The 11,903-nt window shown below is 39.3% G+C and overlaps 1 protein-coding gene across 1 annotated transcript; it reads left to right on the forward strand.

The window, feature by feature from the left end:
• The first annotated feature begins 492 nt into the window (after nucleotides 1-492).
• LOC141339089 (uncharacterized) lies at nucleotides 493-5,883 on the forward strand. The gene is made up of 2 exons (XM_073844723.1): nucleotides 493-640; nucleotides 4,782-5,883. Exons 1-2 carry the CDS (start codon nucleotides 556-558, stop codon nucleotides 5,675-5,677), a joined length of 981 nt encoding a protein of 326 aa, XP_073700824.1. The 5' UTR covers nucleotides 493-555; the 3' UTR covers nucleotides 5,678-5,883.
• The last annotated feature ends 6,020 nt before the right edge of the window (nucleotides 5,884-11,903 follow it).

The following is an 11,903-nucleotide window of genomic DNA, read 5'->3' on the forward strand; positions in this document are numbered from 1 at the left end:
GACGAGTAACCGTACAAGTTCAAACAGAAAAACGCGGCATCGGCCTTCTGTCGTGAGCCGACTCAGAGCCGACCTTTGATGAGCTGGCAAAGTAGAGCACTGACCAAATTACACCCGCCTACGCCTGGCCGATCCTTTTTAGATCTTAGAGTTTACGAGGCCGACGTTCTGCTTACGGGCCGACATCGGCCCGACGTATGTGTGCTGTCTGGGAACGAGGACAAACTCAAACATGTGACAACTTTTACAAACAACTGCAAACGTTTTTGTTATTGTAATGACAATCTTTAAATACAATAGCTTTTTTTTTTAATATGGATCAATTAAATGTAATATAGGCTACTAAATGTTGAAGTTGAAGTTTTGAGTGTTTGTCTAATCAGATAATTAGACTCCCTTATTAGTGCACTGACTACTGAACTAGAGCTGATTGAGATGCACACATTTATTTTTTCCTGTTAAAAATTGTCATCTTAAACAGGACAAAGTTTCCAAACACGAAAGAGAAAAAAAAAAAACGTCTGGTGAGGCAACTGAGATCCATGCAACATAAAGATGGCGTTTATTAAAGAGGAGAGTGAAGACATGAAGATTGAAGAAACATTGAGAGTCAAACATGAAGATACTGAGGAACAAACAGGTTGGTTTTCATTCTCAAAGCTGAACTGTCCTCTACATTTTCTCAATTCATTTGTCTTTGGCAGGTGTTTTTCTACAGTTTGCCCTCTTGTAGATCTCTTTTTTTTTTTAAGGATTTCAGCTTCATTTTTTTCTTAGAGTTATCTTAAAGACCATTTTTCACTCATAGTGCTCTGATTTAAAAACAGCATTTAAAGAATTGTGTGAAATCAAATATTTATATGTTAATATTCACTGCTAGGATTGAGTAATGTTTTCATATGAAATAGGTAAATAAGGGTTGTGTTCATGTGGTCTAACTTGCTCAGATGTAATGATTACGTATGTGAAATAAAGTCTGGTCGTCGCTTTCACTCGACTAGTTCTGCCGCCTTAATAGTTCAATGAATGTTAGTTTATGAGAAGAGTCAACTAATATTTTATTAGTTGGTCAGTCACAGAAAAAAATTGTCCATGTCAAAAAACGTTAAAGAGATCGTTAACATCTAGGACTAATTCCAGTATATCAGGCAGGGGAAAAAAAACATTTGCGCCTATCATTCATCAACCTCACATCTGGCTTATCATTTGAAAGTGAAGCATGTAAATAAGCAGCGGACCGCTTCATCTGGTGACTCAAGCTGGACTGAAGCACACACCAGTTTATCAGCCGCCTCAGTATTTAAGCTGCTTTTTCTAACATATAGGCTGGGCAAATGCTGGGGTTGTGTGATGTTTGTTTCAGAGAGGGGTGTTAGGGGTGGGTTTTACATTAGCACTGGTCTGACAGTGGAAGTGCCGTTTGATTGTGGGCTTGCGGTTTGAGGTGCAAAGCCGTTGACCCTGTCCAGCTCATTGTTAGCCCTGGTACGCACTGGCCCAAACTGGCTATTGTCAACATGAGTGTTAAAGGAACACTGTAGTGTACATGTAGTGTATCTCGTAAATTGCACCTCCCTTTTGCAGCCAGTCTCTAGCGGCCAGTCAGTGAATTGCAGTTTAAGCCACTTCCATGTTGGTTTCAATTGAGAGAGCGGGAGGTTGCAGCTTGAAGACGCTGCAGGCAGTGGCGTGAAGTAAATTTCAAAGGGTTTCCAGTGTTTAGGGAACAATGAATACTGTGTAGGGACCATGTCAGTTGGAACACAGTTCATGCAGGTGTGTTATCTAAGAGAGACATGCAAAATATGCAGAGTAGGTGGAGCTTGAGGACTGGAATTGAGAATTGAGGGCATATAGGATTTAGTTTTGTGTTAGTTTTGACACTTTACATCAGGGCTATTCAATTTGCGGCCCGCCAATCATCTTCGTCCGGCCCGAGGGAGCAGCAGGTGGCTTGAATGGTTTTTGCACTAACTCATAAGCGCTGCTATTTCTGTTTCATATGAGAAACATTAAACAGCAAAAGAAGCGAAAGAGAAACCAAAGCGCGCCATGTTTGAGCTGCGCAGCGCTGACCATTTATCAGCTCGGTCCGCAACACAAACACGCTTGTCCAAGCTCAGAACAGCCTCAGGAACCAAAGTTGATTTGATTTGTTGATTTCGAGATCCAGTGAAAAGTGTTTGAATTCACCCAGAATGATTTAATGTTGCTGAAAGATCAGTGAGAATCATTCAAATTCTGCTCAGAATTCTGTTATTAACAGCGCTGATGTAGACTATGTCAAACAACCAGAAGTCACACCAACTTAAGCAAAGTTGAATGTCAGTATTCATTTCAGATTTTTTTTGAGAGAGAAATTCAAGCACTTTCCAATGACTTTCAAGCATTTTGCACAACCATTTTAAGCACTTTAAAGCTCTTATGACTCAATTTGAATGTTATTTTGATGGCCAAAATATACTTTGTAGTAAACAAACACTTATGTAAAATTAAAAACATATAACCAGTATATGGCAATAATAATTTGTATATTTTATGCATATACAATTTATAGTTTATGTGAAGATTGTTTTAAAATCACCTAAATTTAAAGCTGTTATATATTTCAGAGCTTATTAAATGTTGGGCTTTCAATTCTACTGTTATGTTGGATGGACATAATTAATATGTAAATCTGAGAGAAAAAAAAAATTATTTAAAAGAGACACCAGTAGCAATATTGCTAACAATTCTTCATTAATAAAAGGCTACTTGGTAAAAACATGCTATTAAAGGGATAGTTCTAGCATTTAAGACATGAAGTTGTATGCATTCCTTATCAGCACTATAGTGTATACACACTGACCCACACTGCGTTCACCTCCCTGGTCAGAGTTCTGGCCGCTGGAAGTTTTTCAAGAAAGTAGTCACGGTTAGTTTCCGGGGCCTCAAAACTGTGCGTTTTTACGTGAAAAAAATATATGCGTTTCAAAGCTTGATATATTTACATCACAAAAAACACTCCTGACAAAAATCATACCTCAGTTTTAATCGGCACTATATTCTTTCCGTTTCCATCAATCCGCGCTGCTGTCAGTTCGCACGTTCCTTTCAGCTGTTGATAGCGCGACTCGCTGACAACATGTCTGACTACGAAACTTCTGATGATGAAACCAATTTTAGCACAATGTCAGACGGAACAGACGATATATATATTTTTATATTAGACCTCGTTTCACGTGATTTCCACAGGAGTCTAAACATCAGATTGTTTACTGTACAGTTTAGACATGGGATCTCCAGTCCTCGTGAGCTACTGTCTTGCTGGTTTTAGTTTTTCTCTGATGCAACACACCTGACTCAAATCAACGGGTAATTAGCAGGAATGTCTCATTTGAGAAAGGTGTCCTGTCATAGGAAAACATCGAGCTGCAGGAATGTAGCTCACGATGACCGGAGTTGGAGATACCTGGTTTAGACCTACCTGTATGTGACTTCAAGCACACTTATAAACACGATGATACCGACGCACGTTCCGCATAGTTACAGACAATAACAAATATAGCAAAGCATCATATTTTGTTGTGTTATATAGATTCATTTAAATTCATTAGTTATGACATTTGCCGATTTTCTCACCACATAGACAGTCGATTATTGTCGATGTTATCACTGCCCCTGTTAGAATATTCTCAGTGTAACGTTAGCCTAAAAACCGACGTTAGCTTCAAAATAAACCTGTCGTATGCGAAATAAAGTTAGTAAATAGAGCTTACCCGTGGTACTGGTACAGCAGAACTCTTTAAAATCCGTTTTTTGATTTTTCCTCCTTGGTTGGGGATGTAGGCTAATCGTCTTCACTGAAGTGAGCACTACACACACGAAAATCCTTGATACTGGATATTTTAGCTCCCGCAGAGTAGCCGATGGCAACCAGCCAAAGATGTCTCATAATTAACGTTATATCAGAAACAGGAAAACGATGGAATCTGAACGGTGATCCCTGCACATTCTTGTGGTCACAACCTGGGAATTAACAAGTTCGCACAATTGTTAATTTTCTACTTTTTACGTCGTTGTCATTCGAGTGTGTAATGGAACAGCTGATCGGAACGTGCGAATTGACAGCAGATTAAAACTGAGGTATGATTTTTGTCAGGAGTGTTTTTTGTGATGTAAATTAATCAAGCTTTGAAACGCGTATATTTTTTTCACGTAAAAACGCACAGTTTTAAGGCCCCGGAAACCAACCGTGACTACTTTCTTGAAAAACTTCCAGCGGCCAGAACTCTGACCAGGGAGGTGAACGCAGTGTGGGTCAGTGTGTATACACTATAGTGCTGATAAGGATTGCATACAACTTCATGTCTTAAATGCTCGAACTATCCCTTTAAACACATATAAAAAAAAAAACTTTGTTGTTTCTACGTTAATTTGTAGGTTCATTGTGAAATTATGACAGTATAAATATGCGATTATTCATGATCAATTACAAAAAAATGTGTTTTTTTTATTTTTTTGTATTGATTGACAGACAGCAACTTAACCTTTTTTAGATGTTGGTGTTGGTAATATAAGTTTATTTTAGTGAATATGCATTTCAATGTAATTGTATAGGCCCCCTAGAAAAAGATCGGGACGGCCCCCATCCCCTTGGCCCGCTTCAAATTTGCAGTTCGATAATCCGGCCCTTAAATGGATCTAATTGAATAGCCCTGCTTTACATGTTTGAATGTTTTGATGTCTGCTGTTTTGTGTCTTTAAACGGGTTAACTTTTACTTGTATTTTTTCACTTTAGATCTGATGGCCCTGAAAGAGGACAGTCAAATACTGAATGAAATGGAAGAGAAAGATTATGATTTCATAAATGGAGATAAATCTTTTAGTTGTTCACAGACTGAAACAACTTCCTCAAGAAAAAAGACTCGAAAGAAAGGAAGAAGTTATTTTACCTGCCAACAGTGCGGAAAGTGTTTCAGTCAAAGAGGAAGTATTAAAAGACACATGAGAATTCACACCGGAGAGAAACCTTATGTCTGCGAACAATGTGGAAAGAGTTTTACTCAACCTGGACACCTGGGAGTCCACATGAGAATTCACACCGGAGAGAAGCCTTATGTCTGTGAACAGTGTGGAATGCATTTTAATCATAGGCTGAATCGTGAAAGACATGTTTCAATTCACACTGGAGAAAAGCCTTTCATATGCCAACACTGTGGAAAGAGTTACACTCAAAATGGAAGCCTTACCAGACACATGAGAATTCACAAACAGCCTTATATGTGTGATCAGTGTGGAAAGAGCTTTGATCAACATGAAGACTTTGAAGTCCATAAGAGAGCTCATGAAGAGAGTCCTTACTCATGCTCTGAGTGTGGAAAGAGTTTCAGTCAAAAACAGCGCTTTGAAGACCACATGAGAATTCACTCTGGAGAGCAACCCTACACATGCCCTCAGTGCGGAAAGAGGTTTAATTATAAGCATCACCTTCAAGACCACATAAGAGTTCACACTGGAGAGAAGCCTTTCACCTGCAAACAATGTGGAAGAAGTTTCAATCGAAAAGGGACTCTTAACAGACACATGAGAGTTCACTCTGGAGAAAAGTCAGCTAGATGTGATCACTCCTTTACGAAAAAAATTAACAATGTTTTTTTTCGTAGTAACCATGGTTTAATTATGGTAAAAACATAATTATGGTAATAAAACCATATTAACTATAAAATAAACCATGGGTCTACCACAGTAACCATAGTAAAACTATAGTTTTTGAAGTAAAACCATAGTAACTTTAAAATAAACCATGGTTTTACTACAGTAATTGTAGTTAAGCCATGTTTTTTTTATAGTAAAACAATAGTAACTACAAAAGAACTATGGTTTTACCACAGTATCGACAGTGAAACAATAGCAATGATGAAATGAACCATCTATAGCATAACTGTGTTAAAATAAAAAAAATGGTGTACTATAATATGTGTGCTTATACTTTTTACCCGGAAGAAATAAATAAGCATGATTTTGTAAAGGAAAAAAATGAATACATACATATATAAAATAATGGCTTTAGCTGCGCTTCCTCTTTCACATCTGAATTGTTTTGCTTCCTGGGGATTGAGTTGGTTTTGTAGACCCATCTCCTTAATTTCCCAAACATACAAAAAAATACATAAACAGTGTTTGATACTTTACCAGAAGCACATAACACACTCAGCACTTCTTCAAACACTTTCTTGTGAAGACCTTATCCCTCTTTATATGGAGCCAAATAAACCAAAATGTCACGTCATCTGTCCAATGAATAAAAAAACCCCGTCTTACTATGTTTATCACGAAGAACAGGCTTTTTTATTATTAAACCACATTGTTTTTTTTTGTTCTGTATTTTTTTATGATGTTTTTGCAACCTGGTCATTTGGCAATACATATTCATAATTTACATAAGCAATAACAATGTGTATACAGTTGTAAGTCCACATGAAGTGCCACATCTCCTATAGATCACAGCACCTCCCAAGAACATTACAGCAGACAACATCGAAACAACAATACACATTCACCACATCTGTCCACAACAGCACAAATTACCCAATATGCCACTGTGTGCTTCCCAAGTGCACTATTACACAAGCAACACATGAAGATCTCTGTGCTAGATTTTTTTGGCCAACTACACAAGCTACATCCATCACTTCATCCACATCAGCCCCTCAAACATCTACACTAGCACTCACTGAATCTCAAACATCAAGCTCAATCATATCACCCACTAAATCCCAACCATCAACACAAACACGCACCCCACCCTGACAATAAAATATATCCACAGATGTCTGCTGGGATTCTTTCTGTGTCTGTGTTAGTTATTTATTTTTGTGGCTCAACCTTTTTGAGGAGAAATTTTTCCAGTGAACATGCCATGGCTTTCACACCAAAGCAAACACACTGTGTGTAAATAAAGACATTTATAGCCACATTTGTGGATTAAAAATTGCAGAAGAAACACTAGATGAGAAGCAGACAGTGGACAACTACATCCTCCAGAGGCTAACACAGCATTGGCCAGGTCAATATTTACCATTTATTGGACTTTTCAGGTGTATTTGAGGCTATCATGTCGATTGAAAATCCTGATAAGGAAACTGAAATGGGCAACAAAAAATATCATTGTTCAGGGATACTGGATATTCTGATGAAATAGTCCAGGCCAATTTTTCCACTCTGATCAGGGATAATTCCTTGAGATTTGAAGTAATACAATAACAGGGAGTCTGTTAGACATGACAAAGACCTACAGAAAACATATGCCACAAATTGATTTCTTAAAACTAGTTCTATATTGTCAAAGACAAAATCCTATAAAACAAGTGCACCATCTGAAATATTCATTCAAGGAATGTATGCATCAAGACAAGGAAGGTACAGAGAGCACATTCTGCAACACAACCTTCCAGACAGAATGTTACAGAACCGTTTCAATGTGGAAAAATAAAGTTTGGAGGACCTTGAAGAAAAATGAGCCAAGAAGAGCATGTGACCGAAAAGACAAGAAAACAAAGTGCTTTCAAACCCACAAGTTCTACCTTCTAAAGAAAAATGGAGTATTAGGGTCATTAATCAAATCTTAAAACAAAATGATTTTTATCATTACATACATTGTTAAAAGCTGATAAAATGCAATTAGTATTTCTATTATTAACAGAGAAGTCAATTGTTACACACTGCTTTATATCCTTCATTTCTGCCTGTCTTTGTAGTCACCAAAACCTTCTGTTGGTCAGCCCAATACAGAAACGAAAGGAAAGGGAAGTGAAGGACGTTACGTGTGGCCAAGTATGGTGACCCCCACACACACACAGACACACACAAACACACACACACATACAGTTATTGTGAAAACAAGTGTCACGAGGGTGCTTCAGCACCTGCCCATTTGGCCCCTAGTGGTCAAAGTGCCCTTTTGTAAAAATGTTTTTTTTTTTTTTTTTTTTTGTGATAGTATAAAAAAAAAAAAAACGTATAAAAATAACGAATTTGCGACAGCCTGCCCAATCGAACTATTAGTAAAATAATGTTTAAGCTGTAAATAAAATGACCTTTCACATGACGACCCCACCCGGAGGTTCAGGACGATCCGATCACGTTTATAACGCCAAGGATAGACACGTTCGTGGCTGCTTTAACGTTACTTTTTATTATAAGAATGACGTGAAGAAAAGAGATTATGCACAAGTATTTACTTTTTTATAGCTTGTGCGTGTGTGGTCTGCTCTGAAATAGCTGCCAATAATGTTAATGTCATGTAAACAAAAGTGCATTTTCACTTCGTGAATCGTTCTTGCATTTTGGGGGAGAAAAGGATGTCATGGGCATCTTGGGTCTGATCTTTTTTGTGTATGTAATGCAGGCCTCGCAAAATCGCTTGCCCGAAGCCCCGGGGCTATGGTGTTTTTCAGTCGGGCTACCAAAATAGTTAACTGGACTGCCCGACGGGCAATCTTAAAGTAGAGGGCTCCTGCAGGTCCTTAAAAACTCCTCAATTAGGTTGTATCAAATTAAAGGCCATAAAAAGTTTTATGTATGTTAAATAGTATAAGAAAATACTTAATTATAATTTAGGAGGTCTTACAGTTGGGGACGGAAAGACGAGAATCGCGATAGGGCTGGATTAAACTTCAAAAGGCAATGATTTCATTGAATATGCATGCTGCACGTTTCAAAGTCAAAACGCGGCACTGATGTCTTTATATGAACATTTCTTAAGGGAACAGACTGTCCTCAGTTGTTGGCATTTTCATTTCACGTCTGATAAAACAGCGTTAAATGCTGCTTTGTGTTCAGCCGTTCCTATGGAAACCGTAGTATTTCAGCGCTCCTAAAGCGCCCCCTCGTGACAGAAAATGAATTTTTATTTCCAAATTTTTTCAGCTCTTTATGGTCAAATTATTGCATTTATCGACCTACGTTTTTATGCAGCAAACACATAGAGTTGTAAATACAAAAGATGTCAATATGCCTTCCAAAAATCTAAACAATTAAGAAAAAATATAATAAATTATAAACTCGATTTATCCCTTTTAATGGTGTAAAGGCTGACATTCCATTGTGTAAGATATTTTGTTTTTTTGTAAACCTGTATCTGATTTATAAATCATGCCATTTTATGCCTTAAAGGTCCCATATTGTCAAAATCAAAATTTCCTGGCTTTTTTCATGATAACTAAGGTCTAGGGGCTATCTAACTACCATATGAGTTTCAAAACAGTCAATCCACAGTAAACTGCACACAGCCTGCTTAAAGTAGCTGTTCATTTTCACGAGCAGCTGTGACTTCCGTAACGATGTGACGTCCGATCGACTCAAGTCACCGCCTTCAGTCACCAACCAACGTCCCACCGTCCCACGTCCCATCCTCCCAGATTCGCTTCCGGCTTTGCTACTGTTCGGACGCTTTTGCTTACTGCTCCGCGCTTTGCTCCCTGCTTTTGAACTTTTCTCCGATTTTTCAAATATTTAACTTCAGCAGATGAGCACAGTGCTCATACAACACATTTTTGATAAAAATATCACGAAAAAAGGAGACTTTTTGCCTCCCACTGCCAGCAGTTTACATTCCGGAGACGGGAAAACACAGCTGCCTACTTTCAACAGACAAGAAAGAAAATGCCTCTTCTGGAATCTACTTGCTGCACAAACTGCCACAGACTTCTACAAAGGATTGTGATTTTAGAAACAAAGTTACTTGCTGGACTTCCAAAACAGGCGGAACACACAGAAGATCATCATCACGGACCCCCTCAGCATACAGCCGGTGAGTCCTGTGAATCTAGTCAATATCGACAGTTTAGAAATGTAGAGGAACAAGCCAAAACTGATCGACACACAAATCGATGGCAAAAACAGGGAGCGAGACCCAAAGGCACTCGAGACATCAGACTATCAAGAGTATCTCGTATTGCTGCGGTATCATCCTCTACCCCAGATATGGCCACGACAAGGCTTGCAAAAACTGTTGTTTTACCACCCCCTATACAGCTAGAAAACAGATTTGATGCATTAATGAATGTGGGTGAGGAATCCCCAAATGTGACTGAACATATATCATGTCAGCCAACTGCTAACATTGCTATAAACAGGCGCGCAAGGTCGAGCAGACAGCGGCACTCAGCTCAGAGCGCACCCGAGCCCAGGACTCTCATAGTGGGGGACTCCATTATCAGAAATATCAGTAGCAGAACTACAACTACATGCTGCTGTCCTCAAGCAACCGTCTCTGATGTGAACAAGGAACTTCCGAACATTCTAATGAAGCACAAGACTGCAAATCGAATCATCATCCATGTGGGAAAGAACGATATTCGGAAAGAGCAGTCAGAACTCCTAAAGAAGGATTTTGGTGAACTCATTGAAACACTTCAAAGACTTGAAATTCAGTCGTTCATCAGTGGACCACTCCCAGCAAGGGGAACTAACATGTTTTCACGGTTGCTCGGACTGAATACCTGGCTACAAAGAACCTGCAGTCTAAAAGGAGTCAACTTCATTGACAACTTCAATCTTTTCTGGGGCCATAGACAACTGTTCAAACTGGACGGCCTTCACCCAAACAAACTTGGTGTGAGAGTGCTTAAGGACAATATCTATTTTTCACTCCGGCATCCCTCAGTAGAATGTGTGAGTCTACCCAACATGAATGGCACACACACACTTGGACAAAGTGACGACAGGACATCTTATCAGCTTCAGAGTCATCATGTGGCCAACACAACCAACAAGGACACTGACAATGCCACGCAGCCACAACAAGCACTGCTTATGGACACTTTCCTGGCTGAGCCCTGCGCACAGAGCTTATCACAGACAGACTCAACACCGAAGGACGACTTTCTGGTAAACAGTCAGAGAAGCCAGGACAACAACATTTTCCAGCCACCGGAAACTCCAGAGCCAGAGCTCCATTCACCAGACACATTATCCCTCTCTCCAGCATCTCCACTTCTAAGCTTCTCACAGAAAATGGAGGAACTGGTATATGCTGGAACCAGACTCTCCCACTCTTTTGCTGCAAGCCCCCAGTTATCAACTAAAAAACGGCAGGCGCCACAACCACCAAAACCTGTGGGCCCAGCTCACCCTCCTCCTCCTGTGAGAGCTCTCCGGCCGCTGCCACAACGCCAGGGCTCAAACCCTCCTGCATCTGCTGTGAGTGAACCAAAAACAACTGATAACAGCCCTCAGTGATATGTGACGGGTCCCCGCTACGGTAACAGCAACAATCAGGAATGTTTACAAAACAAGCGGGAACCCAGTGTGCCTGTAGCTTTCCCTATTTCTGTTTTAATATGTGATAGAAAGTCTAAGGCCCTCTCAAATCGTACAGTTCACACATCTAATCTGAGGCTTATTAGGCATCAAACTAAGATTGCTCTAGAGACAAAAAGTGATGCCATCAAGCTAGCATTTTTAAATGTTCGCTCACTAAAAAATAAATCACTTCTGATCAATGATTTTATAACCACAAACAACCTGGATTTTATGTTTTTAAATGAAACATGGTTAGAAGACAGCTCTTATCAAACAGTCCTCAATGAAGTAGCCCCTCCCAGATTTATTTTCATGAATGTCTGCAGAGCTGGCAAAAGGGGAGGTGGCGTAGCTGCCCTATTTAAAGATGTCTATGAATGCAAACAAGTGTCATTTGGTCAGTACTTGTCTTTTGAATATCTAGGGATTCTGCTGAAAGGTGCTCGCATTCTGTTTATCATTATTTACAGGCCCCCAAAATACTCTCCAGCCTTTGTTGAAGAGTTCACAGAACTGCTATCAATGATTTGTTCAGAGTTTGACTGTTTTGCTATTGCAGGGGATTTTAATGTTCACATAGACAATGCAGAAAGCAAAACTACAAAAGAAATTATAA

Source organism: Garra rufa, chromosome 1 (genome assembly GCF_049309525.1).
Source record: "Garra rufa chromosome 1, GarRuf1.0, whole genome shotgun sequence".
Lineage (NCBI taxonomy): Eukaryota > Metazoa > Chordata > Actinopteri > Cypriniformes > Cyprinidae > Garra > Garra rufa.

Excerpts from the sequence above, each read along its gene's own strand:
- LOC141339089 (XM_073844723.1), top strand. The coding sequence starts at position 556 with ATGGCGTTTATTAAAGAGGAGAGTGAAGACATGAAGATTGAAGAAACA. Across the intron at positions 641-4,781 it reads AGATACTGAGGAACAAACAG|ATCTGATGGCCCTGAAAGAG; the intron begins GTTGGTTTTCAT and ends TTTTCACTTTAG.